Source organism: Camelus dromedarius, chromosome 10 (genome assembly GCF_036321535.1).
Source record: "Camelus dromedarius isolate mCamDro1 chromosome 10, mCamDro1.pat, whole genome shotgun sequence".
Classification (NCBI taxonomy): Eukaryota; Metazoa; Chordata; class Mammalia; order Artiodactyla; family Camelidae; genus Camelus; species Camelus dromedarius.
In genome coordinates, this window is record NC_087445.1 from 69,646,215 (window position 1) to 69,666,896 (window position 20,682).

The following is a 20,682-nucleotide window of genomic DNA, read 5'->3' on the forward strand; positions in this document are numbered from 1 at the left end:
TAAACGTAAAAGCTAAAACCATAAAATTCCTAGAAGAAAACATAGGAGAAATCCTTGTGACTTTGGGATAGGTAAAGATTTCTTAGATAAAACATACAACAAAAGAAAAAAATTGATTAGTTGAAACTTTATCAAGATTTCAAAAGTTTAGTTTTCAAAAGCCATTGTTAAGAAAACAAGCTACAGAATGGGGTAAAACACAGCTAATAAGCACATGAAAAGATGTTCAATATCCTTACACATCAGATTTAAACTACAAGATACTACTATAAATCCACCAGAATGGTTAAAATATAAGACTGACAACACCATGTGTTGAAAAGGATGTACAGCAACTTTTATATGCAGCTGCTGAGAATATAAAATGGTACAACTACTTTAAGAAAAAGTGGCGGTTTCTTAAAAAACTAAATATACACCTACTCTATGATCAAGAAAATTCAAGACATGTCTTTGCAAAAGATTTGTACAAGAATGTTCACAGCTGTTTTATTTATAATAGTCAAAAAATTTTAAGTTGCCCAGGTGTTCATCAAAAGGAGAAGCCCTAAATATACTGTGCTATATTCAGGCAATGAACCTACTCAAAAAGAATGAGCTACTTATGCATGAAACAACGTAGATGAAGCTGAACAACAATGTGCTTGACCAAAGAAGATTTACACTGGGTAATTCAAACTCATGAACAGGTGACACTAATCTGTAGTCAAAGTAATAAAACAAGCATTGTCTTTGGGGTAATGGGTGGTGCACTGATCAGAAAGGGGTGTGGAGAGAACTTTCTGGAATGAAGCTGTGTTGTATAACTTGATTAGGCTTTGAGTTACACAGGTGTATGCATTTGTCAAAATTCATCAAATGGTACACTTTAGTTCTGTGCTTTTCACTGCATGTAAACTTTACATTTAAAGAGGAAGTAAATAAATAAATAGTAAATATAAATTCCATTTATTTATATGCATGATGAAGTTTTGGGCAGTGAAATCCACAATTTACTTCAAAATGTATCAAAAACTGAGATGATGAATGAAAAGAGAGATGGATAAATGGACAAATATGTGAGAAAGCAAATACACCTAAATGTTAGCTGCAGAATCTAGTTAGTGTCTACATGGGTATTCACTGCACAATTCTCTCACATTCTAAAATTATAATAATAAAATGGAAAAAAATTGTATTTTAAAACTAAAAGTTGCAGAAGACTTTTAAAAATATTCAAGCATATTTGAAAAAGAACCAAATGTTACTTATAAGAAGTGAAAAATATAATGACTAAACTTTTTAAAACCTCAATGAACAGTGTGACATAGCTACATGAATACACAGAAGAAACAAACTACTTAGAGCAAAACAGACCTGAGACTTGAACACACTCTTCACAAAGAAGAACACAGAATAACGCATATGAAAATTTGCTCAGCCTCAATAGTAATCCCAGAGATGACAATTAAAACCACAGGGAGCTACTGCTTACACCCACCAGATTCACATGAAACACAAAGAATGACAGCAGCAAGTGTTAGCAAGGACTAGAGCAATGGCAACCCTTACACCTGCAGGGCAAGAGTACACTGGTACAACCATGGCTTCAACTATGAAGGCTGAATACACCTATACTGTCGGACCTTGCAGTCTACCTCTAGGTATGTTACCCAGAGAAAATCTTATATATGTGTGCCAGGAAACAATGGAAGATTTTACAATGGCATCGTTTACAATCATAACAAACTTGAAACAACCCAATGGCCATTATCAGTAGAACAGATGAGTAATTTGTGATGTATAGTCAAATAATGGAATCCTACATGGCAGTGAAAATGGATGCATGGATGAATGGATGAGTGACAGTCAGTTATCAACATGGCTCAATCTCAGGAATATAATAGTGAGTGAAAAAAAAGCAAGCTGTAGAAGAATATATACAATATGGATCCAATATGTTGTGTAGGAACAAAGAAATATGTGTCAAAACTATAAAGAAAAGAAAACGATAATGATAAAATTCAGGATTTCAGATTCATTTGAGATGGAGATAGGATCAGGGAGGACCCAGAGGGGCCTCAAAGGTAATGAAAACCTACTTCTTAAAGCAGGCAGTAGGCACTCAGATGTGCCTTATATTGTTCATCTTTATACCTTACGTATTGATTTGTGAATATTATTTTAGATCTATTCAAACTTTATTTAGTATAGGTAAACTGTAACACATGATTCTTAAATGCCTAAAATGGCACAATTGATCTTTAATAATATTCTTGACCTACCCGAAAAATCTTGTGCATCCTCATGGTGGCTGAACAAAAGATAAATCTCGTGAGAAGCAAGCGAAGAAATTCATCTCCAAAAAACTGGAGAAATGCCTGATCTGCAAAGAGGAGAAAAGTGACAGCAAAAGGATATTTAAGTGAAAGATACATTTCAAAAGGGAAGTAAAGTTCAGGAAAACCTTCTTAACTTCCCTGCCTTCAACAAATACCTTAAAAAGTTCAAACATTCGAACAATTGTAAGCAATTGTTAACCATTATAGTACATTCTGTTAAGTGTGCAGTTAGATTAGTAGGGTACCTATTGAACGTGAATGGGTCAATAGCTGGGCAATATCGCGGTTGATTTTTCGAAGATATTCTTGACACTTTTCCCATAGGCCTCTACGCATGCTTGACAATCCAGAGACAAATAGGAAGGCCATTAGAGGATTGTTCAAAAAGAGAGTGAAGAGGCTACCTCGTTGAGATTGATCTGTAATAACAAACAGGTTATATATATATAGAATACAGTTTTGCAAAAGATAGCATTTGAGGAACATTTTAATATACTGACAATGTATAAAATTAAAGTTATATCATTAAGTTGAATTCAACAAAGTAGATTCTTCTTGGAACTACAAAAACATATTCCAAGTATGCTGCTTTCTGCTGAACGTAAACTTAGGAGAAGTAGAAAATGAACATACTCCTTTGCTTTCTCCCCTCCAACTAACAACTTTCACGTAAACATGGCAAGTGTGGGTCATGGGCAGGAGGCCCCCAATGGAACTCTGAGCACCAGAATTGCTAGCCTCTTTCACTCTCCTCTGTTAGTTGCTCTCTCTTTTCCTATCCCTTAAATGTCAGTATTTTCTTTCTGCACATTGCTGATCTCACCTACATCCATCATTTTGATTACCACTTATAAGCCTACTAATTCCCAGTTCTCTATCTGCAGCCTAATGAGCTCCTTAGGTCTAGAGTGGTGCTGTCCTACAGTAGCCACCAGATACTTAAGAGGTGATAGTCCAAACAGAGACACACTATGAAGTATAAAATATCCATGGGATTTCAAAGCCTCAGTACAAAAAGATGTATCGTTCACATTCATTTCACCTGTTTGTTTCTACTTTTTTAAAAATGTGGCTACCAGAAAACTTACAATCACATGTGTGACCTCCATTATGTTTCTATTGGACAGAGTAGCTCCAGACTACTAGATTCAACCTAATTCTCAAAGGTAACCTCAAACTCAACACGTCAAAACTTGAAAGGAGATTCTTTCCCTTGTTGTCTTACAATCCGGTTCTTACCTGGTATCACCATTTCTACCAGCACCTCAGCCAGAAACCTAGAAATCCATCCCTGCCTCCTCCGGCTCCCTCCCTGCCTCTCCTCCAGCCCATCACCAAGTCCTGTTGGTTCTCTGGGATTATTATCTTTTGGAGCCAGCTAACCAGCCATTGTTCTTGCTCTGACCACCATCACCTCCCCATTTCCACCAATACTCCTCTCCAATTCATTCTTCACAAGGTTAACTGAATGCTCTTTTGTGTTACTCCTCTGTTTAAAATCTGATGGCACCCCACTGTCCTCCATTTAAATCTCCTAACAAATCTTAGTCACATGATCTCAAGCTCTACCCTTTAAAACTAGCAGGAACTACTTTCGCTTCTCTAAATGCTCCATAAACTCTCTCATGCCAGAGCTCTTATCTCAGAGCTCACGTGCTGCTTCTCTGCTAGGACACTTGTTCAGCCATTTCCCACCCCTGTCTAATTCTACATGTCCTTCAACTCCACTTTAGACTTCACTTCACCCACTTTCTTCATCCTCAAGGGCTGGTTGGTTGTTAATCTTACTTGTTCCACGTGCTTCCTCCTATGAAACACTAAGAGCACCTATGGTAATCGCCTGTTAGGTTGTCTATACCTTCTACCAGACATCTGGCTCTGTGAGGAACGTTAACTGTGTTTGGTCAGAGTGTGATCACCAGTGCCTAGCACAGTACCTGATAAATAAATGTTGAGTAAGAGCTTGTTGAACCAATGAAGTAACTGTTGGTTAAAGAGAGAACTGTAGACTTGAGTATCAGAGGTGTAGAAATCTGATTTGACACTTCAAATACTTAGGTAATTGCTAGTTTTGTGCCCAGAAGAGGCACATATAAGGGATTGGTCTAAGTTTTATAGCATAAAAGATGGGATACTGGACTAAGACATGTTAAGGACATATATTATAACTAAGCATATTAACAGTAATGATAATTAGCACATATTGAATACTTACTGTGTACCCAGAATTATTTAATGAGGTAGGTACTATTATTATCTCCATTTGATAGGAAAGAAACTGAGGCACAGAATGGCTAAGTAGCTTCCCAAGGCCACACAGCTAGTAAGTGGCTGAGTTGGGATTCAAATACAATCAGTTTGCCTCCAGAGTTTGTGTGTTTTCCCTCTACATAATAAAACCTTTCAGACCAAACAATCTTGGTATTAACCCATTAGTTCATGCGATTTAAAATAAAGCTACATCTTGACAGGAAAAACTGACAGCAAACAGTACTTTCAAATCATCAGAAGGGGTCACACTTCTCCAGAAATGATAAAATGCAGGTTTAACGAAGTCCTCAAAGCAGGAGAATTTTACCGTTGTTTGAAGGTAAGTTCTAACCCTTAGTAATTTGCCTTTTAGATACATGAACTTAGTATTTCGACATGTTTTTCCCTGTTAAATAGCAGAACTTACCTTAAAACAAAAAAGTCTCCAGCTTCTCTTGGGCATTCAAATGCTGACCATCACTTCCTGTGTCAAACTATGTCAGCAGACAGGCCTTCTGGGTGGAAGTAGCAGTAAAATGCCATCTCCCACAGAGACACCAGCACTATTCACAGTTAGGAGATAGTGAAACAGTGACAAGTACTTCCAGAACAGAATTCAGGTTTGTTTAGTATTTTACCTAACATAATGACTGGGAGTTAGAATCAGATTGTATGTGTTGCTTATTGAGGCAAATTATTAAAGACAAAAAGGTTTTCACTTCTTAGCCATCTGAGAAGTAGCAAAACACTGACCTGTCTCTCTGGCACACTGAGAAGAGGTTCTTTTATTTTAAAAATACAAGGTCAAAATGTGAATAAAAGAAACCCTGTAAGTTGTGCCAGCTGGCTTATCCTAACTCTTAGGCATAGACTGAGAAGTGCCAGAAAGCTTCCAGTCTTAAGAGATACCTAAAATATGTCGCCAGAGATGCAGGGAATCATGTTATATACATGAAACAAGCACACCTGCAAAACAGATTTTAAAAGTCACAGATCATGAGTTCCCCAACAGCAAGGGCCCCAAATCACTCCTTTCTCAAGGATGATTTATAATTTCTTTTAGAATTATCTCAAGCCCAGTAAAGAAGTCTGGTTGTTGGCAAGACTTCTGGGTTATTTCAGATTGACATCTGCCACATTAAGCACTATAAATCCACAACTGATCATTACAGGTGGGAGAAACAAAGATCAGGTCAGTATTATTCAAAATGTTGACATAAGTTTATTTGCAACCTATGGATATAGCAGGTAATGACAGAACATACCTTGTAAAGCTTTTGGATATGCTGTAGGAGAAAGCAAGCAGACTAGTGGCTGTCCAAATAAGTTTGTGAAATTCTGTAATATACAAGAATTTAAAACTTTCATTAAAGATTTGACCAATGACACTAATCAGTAACTTTCCGAAGCGTATCATTAGCTCATAGATCAGGCCCTTTTACTCATAAGCAGATGCAGAAACACCAGCTGAAGAGACGGTCATTCACGTATAAATACCCTGCATAACAGACCTTCTTACCATGCTGAAGTTTACTAAGTGAACCACTGATTTTTAAAATAAAGGCATATACTTGGTTGCAGTGTTACAGGGACAGGTTATCTAGCTGTCTACCAAGAGGCCACTCAATTGGGCAACAAACACTAGGATTTACAAGGGTGAACTTTCCAAGATCTAGGATCTGGCTCTCAGTCTCACAGGCTCTAAAACCTGACTTACTGGCATGTGAAGACTGGATCCATCTCTCATTGTGAATCACGTTAATTGCTCATACAGGATGATGTATAAAACAAGAATGTCAACGTGTTAATTTACAGTGAGAATTAAACTGACATTCACTACTCTTTGCATGATTAAGGATATTTCTTCCCTAAAGGCAGATCTACCTGTGAAGTAAAATCATAAACTGTTTGGTGAAAAAATGAAAGATAAAACTCCTAGGAGTGAACTTACTAAGAAGTAAAAAAAACAAAAATAACTAAAATATATTCCTAAATGATAAAAATGAAGACTTGAACAAATGGAAAGATATACTATGTTCTTAGAGAGAAACCCATTCTAAAGATGTCATTACATTAATTTATTAAAATTTAAACCAACCTCAATAAAAAAGGCCATAGATTTTTTTCCCTCGCAACTGAAAGAAATTCTAAAGTGCATATGGATAAAGTACGTTAGTCAGGAAAACTCTGAAAAAGAAGTGAAAAGAGGGGAAACTAGACTTATTAGATATTAAAACATACTTTAAACGTCAGTAATTAAAAGTATGTGGCACTGGCATATGGGGAGGCAGAAAACCAATGGACAAAAATGAAGATTCCAGAATTAGACCCTGAAATAGACAGGACTTAAGTATATATAATAATGATGACAGTTGGAATTGGTAGGAAAAACTGGATAGCTATCTAGAAAAAAAGTTGACTCCATATTTCACATCAAATCCTAGGATGAATTCCAAATATATCAGATAAATGTAAAAAATTAAACAATAACAGTACTGAAGGAAAATACAAGAAAACAAGGGTTATTTTTGTGATCTAGATCTTCCTAACTATTATGATTAAGACCAATAAACCCAGGTACAAAAATCAAAGGCTCGTGCATAGTAAAATACAGCATAAACTCGCTCAAAACCCAAACGATGAACTGGGGGAAATACCTGCAACTCCCACTACAAAGGATTAATCTCCTTAATATAGAAAGAACTTTTGGGGGTGGAGGGTGGGAAGGGATAGACTGGGATTTCAAAATTGTAGAATAGACTACACTGTATAGCACAGGGAAATATACACAAAATGTTATGATAACTCACAGAGAAAAAAGTGTGACAATGAGTGTGTATATGTCCATGAATAACTGAAAAATTGTGCTGAAGACTGGAATTTGACACAACATTGTAAAATGATTATAAATTAATAAAAAATGTTAAAAAAAAAAAGAAAGAACTTTTCCAGATCCATAGGAAAAAGATCACTGACCCAACAGGAAAACGTGTGGACAGTAACAGGGAATTCACAGAAAAGGGGAATACATTTGGGTCAAAAAATGAAAAGATGCTCAACGTTGCTGATAACAAGAGAAATAAAATCAAAGCTACATTAAATGCCATTTAAAAAACCATCAGTTTAGCAAAATTTCCAAAAGTTTGAGAATATACACTATTGACAAGAACATGGGGAAACACTCATACATAGACAGTAGGAGTATACATTGATGCAAATTCTTTAGAAGATAATTTGACAGTATCTATTAGATTCAAATGCATATTCCATCAACACAGCAATTCTACAACTAGGAATTCACCCACCAGTATAGGGCTCTTAAACTTGTGAAATAAGTCCTAAGTTATTCCTTGCAGCATTGTTAGTAATAGTAAAGGACTTGAAACAACCAAGTGATCAGCAATAAGGGATTGGTGGAATAAACTGTGGTACAACCATACAATGGAATACTAAGCAGCTATAAAAAGAAAAAAGAAAAAAGAAGTTCTTTATCAGCGGATATGGAAAATTGCTAACATGTCTTATTAAGTGAAAAATAGTAGATACAGAACAGTTGTGTATAGCATGTTACTACCATTTACACAGCTAAGAAGACTATAAAGACTATGCATTTGTTTGGCTTATATACACATTTAAAAAAATTTCTAGATGGATAAACAAGAAACAGACAACAATGGTTACCTACCAGGGAGACAGAAACTGAGTGGATTGGGGCTGGGCGGGATAGAGAATTCACCATATGCCTTTTTGACATTTTTAATTTTGTGATTTTGTGAGTATAATATCAATATAAAAAATAAACAGATTAAAATTTTCTAGTAATCAAAACAAAGGAGTAAAATGAAGATATTAAGGAGCACTCTTCAGATAAGGCAGCTTGAGACATTCTCCCACACTGCAGACAGCCTTCTGGATCCTTGACCATGACATGCTTGCTCTTGCATTGCTGTTATTTATGTCCCAAGGTCTCCTTTTCTTTGCTTCCCTTGCTGACCAACCTTTCCTGACCTTTTTTTTTTTTTTTTTTGTCCTTATTGTGTAGAAAGAGTTAGCAAAACAAGCCTGACTGCTATCCCTTAAAAGACCTGTTTACAAGGTTGGCCACTGGCTGGCTTCTGGGAACTTAGATTTGGGGAGGGTTCCCACCATGCAGAATTGTTAAGAGTGGCTCACTTTACTTAGACTGCAAACAAGATGGTTTATGCTGAACAGCAGCTTTCCTTCTGGGAGAATGGCATTTTGGCACGTGTCAGGCAGAGGCTGCCTACGTGATTATTCCTCAGTAAAAACCCTGGGCACTGAGTCCCTGCTGAACTTCCCTGGTAGATATTTCACCTCTGTTGTCTCACTTGTTGTTGGGGAATTAAGTACATCCTGTATGACTCTTCTGTGAATAGGCTCTCAGAAGTTTGCACCTGCTCTTCTTTGAACGTCATTCTATGTGCCTTTTCCGTTGCTGATCTTTTTTTTTTAATGGCTTAGGTGCATTTTATTGGTTTTCTTTCAGATCCTTTGCTGATTTTGCTCTGTATCTCTTCACTGTAATAAATCTTAGCAGTGAATATAACTACATGCTGAGAACCATGAGTCCTCTTAGTGAATCATTGAACCTGGGGGTGACCTTGGGGACTGCTTATTCCCTTCTGTCAGATTACAGTTAGGTTCTAGGCCTGGGAAATAGTTTCTATAAAGATGCTTCACATGTCTCTGTTTTAACCCATTCAGTAATTAATTTTATAGTTTGATCCCCCACAGGATAACCTTATTTTCTTTATTTGCATGCTTTTGGGACTGTCTCATTATTGCCCCCATATATGGATTATATGATTCAATGTTATTATGTTTAAGAAAAATTATGGCAAATGTTATGTACATGGAACATATATTGAAGAAATTTTAAATTTTTATAGCTCATAAAGATTGCTATTGATTTTTGTATGTTTATCCCATAGCTAACTACTTTGCTGAATTTGTATTCATAGTAATGGTTTTTCTGTGATTCCTTTGGATTTTCTAAATATAAAATCATATCATCTACAGTTAATGATTTTGATCTTTCTTTCCAATATTTACATCTTTTACTAGTTTGGACAGCTTTTTAAAATTGTTTTATTTGGGGCATGTTACAAAATTCTGGTTAGGACTGAGACAAGAATAATCACACGATAGTAGCAGACATTCTCTTTTTCTTGCTTATTTTAATTAAGAATACTTTAAGCGTTTCTCCCTCTAAGAACAAAGTTGGCTACTTAATATAGAATCTCTTCATCAGAGGCTGAGTTTTCCTTTTTTATTAGGAATGGATACTGAATTTTATTAGATTTTACAAGATGATCATTGAGATAGCATATAATTTTCCTTATTTATCCTATTGACACAGTACCCAATATAGATTAATTTTCATATATGTAACTTTCATGCATCAGTCAGGTAAACTCTTTTGGGAGATTTTTCTATTAATAAGTCTATTTACTAGTATCTTATTTAAAATTTTCTAATCTATAATTATACACTAATCTGGGGTAGAGTTTTTTGTATGTGCTACTTTTGTCTTGAAACAGCATCATTGTCATGATTCCTATCTTTTACTGAATGCTAACTATTTTCCAGGGACTAACCTAGGATTCTTAGCTCCTAACCTGTAATCTTAACAATCCTGCAGAATCAGTATAGAGACGGAAAAAGAGGCTCAGAAAAGACCAAAAGACTTGTATGCTCAAGGTCATACAAGTGTCTTGCGGCCTGTTAGAGAATAAATTACATATTTCTGATCTTTTCCATTGCTCTGGAATTGTGTAGACTCTAAAAGTTTAAAAGAACTTATTGGTGAACTCAGAAGGACTAGAGCCTTTTTTATGGAGAGAAGGGAGATAACTATGATCACTTTCCTCATACTGTTTCATACCCTGTGATTGGGTTTTTCAGATTCCCTTTCTTGCGGCCATTAGATTTTTTTTTCTCCAGAAATTATCTATTTAACTGAGACTTCAAAACATCTTACAATTTTAAAATAATACTTAGTGCTCTTTTGAAAGATCTCTTTTCTTCAACAGATACTCATTGAATCTAAAGACTAGACACTGTTCTAGGTGCTAGGGATCAAACAAACCTGTCTTCCTGGAGCTGACATTTAAATGGGGGTAGAGGTGGCAGGTAGAGACCCACAGTAAACAAAGTAAAGAATATAACATTGTAGAAGTGCTACGTATGGAAAGACAGCATAGGGTGCAGCGCAGCAAAGACTTTATGATCAGATTGTGCTTAAATCCCACCTATTAGTTCTGTGTGTGTGACCTTTGGCAAATTACTTAACCTTTCTGAGCCTTGGTTTTATCAGTAAAATGGGGTTAATAAAAGTAACATATTGAGTTGTGTGAGGATTAAATGTGTTAATATGTGTTAAGTGCTTAGAATAGTGCATGGCACTATATAGAAGCTAACTATTATGATTATAAGAAAAATGAAGTGAGAAAGGTGGGTAAAGAGTGCTGGAGAGGCATATAATATTAAATAGGGCAATTAGGAAAGACTCTATTAAAAGGCTTCAGTTGATCAAACACTTGGAAAACAACGTGGGTATCTTTGGAAGAGGATTCAAGGCAGGGGAATAGAACACAAAGATCCTAAGCAGATGACTGCCAGGTATGTTTGAGGAACAGCAAGGTCAGTGTGGCTTAAGAGAACTGAGTGATAGACCAGTAAGAGATGATCAGAGATGCATTTGAGGGGAAGGAGGAGGTGTATGAGGGCAGAAAACATAAAGCCTTTACTCAGAGTGAGGTGAGGAACCTTTAGAGATTCTGAGTAGATAAGTGACATCATCAGACTTACAGGCACACGCTGCAGGGGAGCAAGTGCAGAAGAAGGAAGCCTGGTTAGGAAGCTACCACAATAATTCAGCAGAGAGATGATGGTGGCATGGAACAGGATGATGGCAGTGCAGTGGGTAGGATTCTGGATATATCCATTTATAACCAAGAGAATATCCTGAAATGGATGTGGGTGTGAGGGAAAGAAAAGTCCAGCATGAAACCAAGGATTTGGGCTAGGACAACTGTAAAAACATAATAGTCATTAACTGATATGGGGAAAGCTGAATGTGGAAGAGGTCTAGAAATTCTGTCTTGCGCATGTTAGGTTTGTAATCTCTATTAGAATTACCAATCCATCTAGAGAGGTGGAATAAGTATATTATATTCAAGTCTGGAGTAACTGAGAAAGGTCTGGGCTGAAGATATAAATGCGGAAGTTATCAGCATAGAGATAATAATTAAAGCCATGAAACTACATAAGGGCATCGAGGGAGTCAGTTGTAGCTGGAAAAGAAGAGGAACAAGGATGGAGCCCAGGGGCATGCCAGTGATAGGTCAGAGAGGTGAGGAAAACCCACCTCTGAGAAACTGAGAAAATAAGCTGACACCAGACCTCCTTTGTCCTGAGTCAATCAAACAACTTGAATTTAGGTTTTGAAGGCATTATACAGAGAAGGCAACAGAAGTCAGAGCTCAGAGTCTAATAGAAAACCAGCCTTGTTAAACTGGAATCCTGAAGGGCTACACTCACATAGTACAAGGATGAACCAAACCAAATTTCACAACTTCCTGGCCCCCACAACCACTCCTCATGGGACTGCAAGAAGAATTCTCTTGGTGCTGAGCAGAGCAGAGACAAAGCAAACAAACAAACCAAATAGTTCTGAGGGTTGTAACTATGAGCCAGCCCTCTTGCATGTTTCTAGCGCAAATTCATACCATCTAGCTAATCCCCAAAACCTGGTCTCCAAATGGCAGTGCCTCCAGGTATCTAGCAGAAGCAAATGCAGACCCTCTCTGGATGAAAGTACCATCATTCTAGAGCTCAGTGAATTTCCCACACATAATTTCAAGGATAACAAGAAGAATCTAGTCAAAGATAATCAAGCATACAAGGATATAAAAACAGCAAAGGGTGTCTTGAAGAAGCAAAAGCAGATTTCAGGTATAAGAATTACCAGATAGATAATAAATAATATAGTAAGTATGCTTATTAAGTTTAAAGAAATGAAGAACAAAACTGAAAATAGAAAATAGGGAACTATAAAAAGGGCCATGAATTATTTGAAAAAGAACCAAATAGAACTTCCTGAATGAAAAATATCACAACTAATACAAAACTGAATAAATGGCTTTAATAGCAAGTTAGTTACAGCTGAAAAACTCTGTGAATTGAAAGCTAGATCAGAAGAAATTACCCAAATCTCAATCAGAGAAACAAAAGGATGGAAAATACAGAAGTCAAGAGACGCAGAAGACATACTGAGAATTATACACAAACACACACACACACACATATACTTATCTCAATATATTTATATTTATATATATATAAAATTAGAGTTCCAGAAAGAGATGAGAGAGGAGCTGGGGCACAGCCAAGATCTGCACAGATAATGGCTTAGAATTTTCCAGCAATAATGAAATCTCCAACCTACAAATTCAAGAAGTCCAGCAAACCCCAACAGGCTACATACAAAGAAACAAAACCTAGATATATTACAGTATAACTGCAGAATGCCAAAAACAAAGAGACGGTCTTTCAAATTAGCCAGAAAGAAACGGAGTAAGGCTGACTGTCAGAGGAGCGCTTACATAATCTGCAGACATCAGTCAACACTTTGAGACAAGGCTGTTTAGAGAAATATGACTGTTTTGACAAATGTGTAAGTCATGTTTATTGGCAGGGATCCAGCTCTGTCATAAATCATAAATAACTGAATACTCAAAGGATTTTCTTCTTCCAAAGAAAAGAAAGCAGAACTGAAAGAAGTGTTGCTCAAAATGACAGGGATTTTTTTCCTAATCCCACCAGTACTGTATTACTACAGATAAGGCCTATTCCCTGATGGAAATTTGAGAACCAAAATGTGGGTCATATTTGTTATGTTACAGATCTTGGCATTTCAATCCCTCTCCTCTGAAATGAGGCTCAGACTGGTGTGGAAAGCTCCTCTTTTTCTAAATGTGGAAAGAGCTCGGGCTTAAAAATGAGAAAGACTGCTGGAATCAATTAGGCTTGATACTCAACCTCCATGGGCAGTTTCCTCAACTATAAAATAAGGATAATAGTGTCTATCTTCATTTAATCCTTCAACATACAACTATTAAGTATCTTTTAAGCAGGGATATAGCTCAGTGGCGGAGTGCATGCTTGGCATGCACAAGGTCCTGGGTTCATTCCCCAGTACCTCCATTAAAAATAAGTAAGTAAATAAATAAACCTAATTACCTCCCCCCAAAACAAAAACAAACAGTAAGAATCTTTTAAGTATGAGGAACTGGGTACAGAAAGATACACATATATGCAATTATAAACACACACAGACTTTAGGGAAAACACAGCATAATGCTGATAGAACTTTACATTCCAGGCAGAAGAGCTGAGTCTCCCCCAATGAAAATGACCAGACCACAAAGAAAGGCCTAAAGATACCGGCATCCAAGATGACCCAACTGAATGGCCCGGCAAGGTGGTCACATTGAGCCGCTCACTGTGACAAGCTCTACCCACAACCTCAGAGATTCCAATCATTTTGATAGCCTCCACTCATCAGTCTGAGCAGACAAGCAAAAAGTTTCAGACTCTGAAGAAAACTCTCTAATATGAAATAAACAGGAAAAACACCAGAAACAAATCATCATAGAGGGGAGATACCATGCAGGGGGAATTCTTAAAATGATCATTGATGTTCTCAAAGGTAAGAGAAGATATTTCAACCAGGCTAAAAACCAACTATATATGTGTATGTATATATGTTTTACATACATACACATACATCTATATCTTTATGAAAGAAACATCTGGAGAATAAATGAAACATCTCAATAAAAAGCTTAGAAGATAAAGGCAAGGGAATTTCCTAAGGAGCAATAAGATTGGAAGATGGAAAATAAAGAGGAACAAAAATCAGAGGACTAGACCAGAAGGTCAAATATATAAAAGACAAAAATTCCCAAAATAAAGAATGAAGAAAATGAAAATCATTGAAACAACTCAAGAAAATGGGCAGAATTTCCAGATTGAAAGGATTCACCAAGTACATGCCAAATACAATGATTAAAAGTAAACCCAGACCAGGACACTCTGTTAAGAAGTTGAAAAACACTGGAGGCAAAGAGAAGATCCTATAAGTTTTCAGGGACTGAAAACAGGTGACATGAAAGAATCCAAAATTAAAATGCTTTGTACTTCTTAAGAAATACTGGAAGCTAGAAAGCAGTGCAAAAATGCCTTCCAAATTCTGGAGTGAAATAATTTCTAATCGATACTAAAACCACCAATTAAGTATGAGGGTAAATCAAAGACATTTGTAAAAGTGCAAGACTTCAAATATTTTACCTCATATTCACCCTTTCTCTGAAAGCTACTATAGGAGATGCTGCATCAAAATGAAAGAACAAACTAAAACGAGAGTCTAATGAGAGTGTCCAAGAGGAAGACACGGATACAGGAAACAGGGGATCCAACAGAGAAGAGAGGATATTATTATTCTCAGAATAATAATGAAAAGAGATCCTGGGATGAGAGCTGCACAGTACATGGAGAGAGCATCGGTCCAGAGGCTCTGAGAGATAATTCATCCCAAAGATAAAATTAAGGGAATGATGTATCTGAACAATCTGAAAGAAGATTTAGATAATTGGTAAGGAGGCTGGCATTGAATTAGTGATAAGTTCATAAAAAAACAAGGAGCAAAGAAAAACAATCATTTGCTCCAGGGAAAGCAGAAAGTTGTACAGGAATGAAAAAGGTTACTATGTGGCTTAGCTGTTAAAAGCATTGTATAGTCATAATAATATAAGCACTAAATATTAAGGGAATCAAAATTATGATACAATTCTATTGTGTGACTAAAAGGGTATAAAAGGTATGAATGTGAATTGGAGATCGTAAGAGGAGAGATAGACAGCTAACTCTCTCTTCCATAATGGGGTATCAATACATAATGCTCCAAACTGAAGAATCAAGAAATATCAATACCAGCATGTGATTTTAGAAAAATAATGGTTAAATACTAAAAAAATCAACTGAAAAAGATGTAAATGGTACCCTCTGGGAAGAGGCAAACAGGGGTAGGGTAAGAGAGCAGGAGACTTCTGTTTCTAGTAACAATTCCCGGTGGAGTTGTTGGCTGAGTAGTTCTCCCCCTAGGCACACAAGGGAATTACAGTGACATCTGAGACCCACTCCAGGGTCAAGAGAATCAGAATCACAGGAGCTGCGTCCCAGGTACAAGCGTTTCAAAAAGGACTCTGTTTCTGATACACAGAAAGAGTTGTGAACTGTAGCTTTAAATTATATGTATGAGTTGCTTTCATAAAAAAAAAAGTAATATTTAAATGAAGAAAAAACACACATAAAATGTTTGTATTTATATGAAGGAATATTTAGAAAACACATATATGCTAATAAAACATTCTTATGTATGAAATGTGAATAACAAAGTATGTACTCCAGAAATAATACATCAGTCATCCAGTTCTTTTTCATTAGAAACTTGCAAAATGGTAGTTTAAGACTTTTCATGTGCTTCGTGGGAAAAATAAATATCAGATACTTTCATATGTTAACAGAGAACTGCACACTTGATTCAGAGGCATTCAATAGTTTTTTAAAAGATCACATGGGTCTGTGTCATGCTCTGATTTGCCTCCTGCATATGGGCTCCCCATTTCATTTTTAGAGATCAATATGTTCTTGACAATTTAATTTTTTAGAGGAGTGTTACTGCATGTGCCATCAAAAGCAAACAAATACAAAAATCTTTCTATTATTCCACTATAATTCTGGGTGTCAGATACTGAAATCTAGAATTAAATCATGATATATAATTCCAATTATGCACAATGGTGTTTTTTAGAAGTCAGCATCCAACACTCATTCTATATCCAAATACCACTCTGGAAATGGCAAGCATATAACACGAATGATATTCTTGACACTATAAAAGATGGTATCAAATAATGTTCAATTAAATTAAGAGAAATTAACAGCTTGTTAAAATACTCTAAATGCATGCTAGAGCATAGTAAGCAATAGACTTGACCTGGTGCATCAATGTATTGTTACAACATTAAACTGTAACAAACGATTCCTTTTCTATTTATTTATTTTTTAAATGTCAAAATATTTATTTATTAAATAAATTAATAATAATGATAGTATAATTACAAGTTAACATAAATAACATATATTCATGAACAATAACTGTATTTTCCAAAACAACAAACGATTCCTGTTCATTGACAAAGGCACAGAATGCTTGTTCTGAATTCTGGTAAGACACAGAATACCTGGGCTTTCCTGGTTTTATATGTTTAAATGGGGTAGCCAATAAACCTTTTCCTCCCACCCTCTCAAAAAGATTAAAAAATAACAATGCACACAATTTAATAAAGTACACAACTAATTTTCTTAAAAATCAGAAGTTGCAATGTTAAACTTGATAAAATGGGTAGAGGAAACATGCTGAACAATTCAGGGTGAGCCGGATACTCTTGGAATTCAGACTTTAAAAAGTGAAACTAAGCATGAAAATTAGATGGAAAACATATGCTTGGGGTCAGCTCTCTTGGCTACCAGACATCTCTATTGCTCCCCTGAAATAAACCTATTAATGTTTGCTTCTCCATCTAATTCTATATACACCCACAACAGAAATAGTTTTAATTGGCAGATCTGTGTTCCCAGCATATTTCTGAACATATTGTCCACTAATGAAATATTCCTACCACATACAAACGACTCCAAAAATTGTTTTCATTTTCCTGTAAATTACTATAGTTTGCATTCTAACAATCTTAAAGTGCCTCGCTGCTGCCATTCTTTATATAACCATTGAAAACTACTGCTTCAACAGCAAAATATAAAGCAAAGGATTTTCATGTTAGATCCCCGTTACTTCAGCACTCAGGGTCATCTTTTTTTTTACTTATTGTCACAAATTTTTTAAAAATTAAGTGCAACTAAAACCATTTATGTTGATATTCAATGACTGTCACTATATAGCATGGGATAGACATTTCACTTAAATTATAGCAGCTCTGTGTGCAGAGGGGAAGAAGCTTGAAAACTAGAAAATAAAATTTGCCCATATACTTCTACCTCTGTAAAAGAAAATTATTCTGGGTTATATAACAAAAATAAACCTCCCACCAGAGATCTTGGAAATCTTGAATTTTTTTTTTCCTGCGGGAGGATTTATTATTTTCCACTGAGTGTCCATTCATGCGTTTTCTTCTTGTTTCTATTCATAGCACCAGATCCTGACTAGCATGCACAACCTCAAAAGAAAAGAAAGACTAAATACAAACCGTGTAAAATTAAATAAAATGAAGCAAAATAAAAAGGCACGTGTTCAGACTGGTTACCCCGGGGCGGTGCCATAATGTCTAACACGGGCACTAGCGCTCATGGAACTCACCTTATATGCAACACTGTTGGATGAATCCACAATAATGAACAGGGGCTTCCTTGTGAAGGGATAGAGATCTCCAGGGTGAAGGCTGGGGAAACAACAACAGTCACAGTGAATGGCTGTATAACGCTCAGAAATCTTACTCTTCAGTCTGGACTGCTCACATCTCCTTCTCGCCATAGCACTGAGAGAAAAACAAAGATTAATGAAGCAAAAGACAGAAAAAGTCTGTATTTAATGGGATAGACAAGGTAGCAGTTTTATGTGGAAAAAAAATTCAGACATAATTATTATTCAAGAATATTCAAGGGGGAGGGTATAGGTCAAGTGGCAGAGTGCATGCTTAGCATACACAAGGTCCTGGGTTCAATCCCCAGTACCCCCTCTAAAAATAAATAAGAAAATGTAATTATCTCCCCCCCAAAATAAAAGAAACAATTTAAAAAAAAGAAAGAATATTCAAACTAAAAAAGAAGTCCATATATTTAAAGATGGACTAAATGCACAATATGAAAACCTCAGAAGTCAGCATTTAGGGATTTATTAAGTATTTAAATCTCCTCCTGAGAACATGTTCTGAAAACAAGACGTAATAACACAACCAGATTTGTATTTCAATGAGTCTTTCAAAGTCTACATCAATTTTGAAGACTTTTAATATTTCAAGCCGTATCTTAATATTGCAGACAATAAGCAGGGGATCCCCTTTTACTATTTTTTACATTTCCTCTGGACATCTGCATCAGAATCTCATGGGGTGCTTGTTAAACATATAGATTCACTGGTCCTCAGAACGCAAAGGCTGAAGTCCAGTAATCTGCATTTATTTGAGAGCCACTGCTTAAGGTTGCAAATTTGGGGTGCATGCTCTTTCCTATGGCCTAGTGGACAATGTGTGCATGTTTATAAACATTAATGCAAATGTAGATATAAATATATGAAATGATGTGTCAATGAGCAATATTATCAAACTTCAGTATCTTTCAAACACGGGTTTCTCTAATATAAATAATTTACAAAGAAGGTTAACCAAAGCACCAACTATGGCTTAGGGGACTGTTAGCTATCATAATGTAACTTGAATAATTTCTCTCTCTGCTCTCCTTTCCCCATTCTTTAATATGAACAGTTAACATTTTTATGTAAAGTGTTATTAGAAATGCAGTTTCAAGAAAGTCCAGTTTTCTCTATAATCACGTTGCTCTCTCTCAATTAGAAAAATTCTAATGGCTCTAAGCAGTGAATGTGTTGAACAAACTTTCATGGATGAAATCTACCTGAAATCATACAGCTAACTTCATTTATGCTATATCACACCAACAGAATCTTGTAAAAAGTTTACACTGGAGGAACGGTATAGCTCAGTGGTAGAGTGCATACTTAGCGTGCTTGAGGTCCTGGGTTCACTCCCCAGTAGCTCCATTAAAAAATTAGTAAATAAATCAACTTCATTACCCCCCACCCAAAAAAAGTTTATATTGATATTAACATGTATCATGTCCTGGCATATTCTTTATTTACGGATATATTTAGTCTCCTCCAACTTGAATGAACATACCTCCAGTGACTGAGTCATGTCTGACATATGATACTCAATGAAAAATTTAAAAATAAATATCAGCCCAAAATTCTAATTGCCTAGGATAGTCAGAGCCTGAAATACTGCTAGAATCCAAGTAAGTGTTATAAATAGTAGTCTCTGGGAACATTTCTAGTATACGGGAAAAAGTCCCCATTTAGTCCTTAACATTTAGAGAGAACTATAATTTTTATAATAGGGGAAGACACCAGAATACATACCAGTGCATTTCCTTGTGGGATTGATTTCGTTTGTGGATGGCATCTCCATTTATAATATCCCGGTTACTATTAGTAAGTACCCCTCCAAAATCATAAGGACCTATAAAAACAAAGGGAAGAATCCTAGACTTCAGTTGGAGAATAATGTTGATCTGATGCTCAAATACAAAGGTACTGTGTGAATTTCTCATTGATACAAGTGGAAAATAATTGCACAACATTTTTATTATTTTAAAATTTAACATTTCTAGTTTAACGTAGCATTTAAACGATTTCAGCTTGTTGCCTGCTTCAACATTTTAAAAGATCACTTAATTATTCATCAGTTCTTTAAACAGATTATAATGAGAAAACAAGAATCTACTGCATCCGATTATTCTGAGTAAAAAAGGAATGGAGATACGGGATGCTCAAAATGATGTTTTCATTTCAAGCAAAATTAAAATCTCAGGTTTAACAAAATTATGTGAGAAAGTTGCAGAACGAAGTCTGCAATAATTTATAATTTCTTAAATATAATTTTAAGTGATCCACTAATTGTAAACTGTAGGGAAATTTTTGAATGGAACTTGAAAATTCTCATTGACAAAAACTTTATTTTTAAGAAAAAAACTGCCAAATAGCAGTGCATGAAAAAAATCCATTATCATTACTATTATATCAACCATTCTAGCTCCAGTTTGGGAATTAGCCTTTCCCAGAAATTCTTTCAATTAATTAAACTCTCATTTTAAATGGAACAGCAACTGTGGGATCTCTCCCAAAGGATCATTCAGTTAGTACCTATTGTATTTTGGAAAAAGTAAAACAAGAGGTTAATAAAGTAGGAAGGGGCCCAGAAAGTCTGATTCAATGGCA

At 35.8% G+C, this 20,682-nt stretch overlaps 1 protein-coding gene across 1 annotated transcript in view; it reads right to left on the bottom strand.

Annotated features, from left to right (window-relative positions):
- The window catches only part of SCAI (suppressor of cancer cell invasion), a 112,301-nt gene that overhangs the window by 14,977 nt on the left and 76,642 nt on the right, over nucleotides 1-20,682 (bottom strand). The window contains exons 13-17 of the mRNA XM_031450448.2: nucleotides 19,825-19,924; nucleotides 18,031-18,112; nucleotides 5,837-5,909; nucleotides 2,567-2,740; nucleotides 2,265-2,365 (exon numbers count right to left, since the gene is read on the bottom strand). Of these exons, the coding sequence (XP_031306308.1) occupies nucleotides 2,265-2,365; nucleotides 2,567-2,740; nucleotides 5,837-5,909; nucleotides 18,031-18,112; nucleotides 19,825-19,924 (530 nt within the window). The remainder of the gene's footprint in view (nucleotides 1-2,264; nucleotides 2,366-2,566; nucleotides 2,741-5,836; nucleotides 5,910-18,030; nucleotides 18,113-19,824; nucleotides 19,925-20,682) is intronic.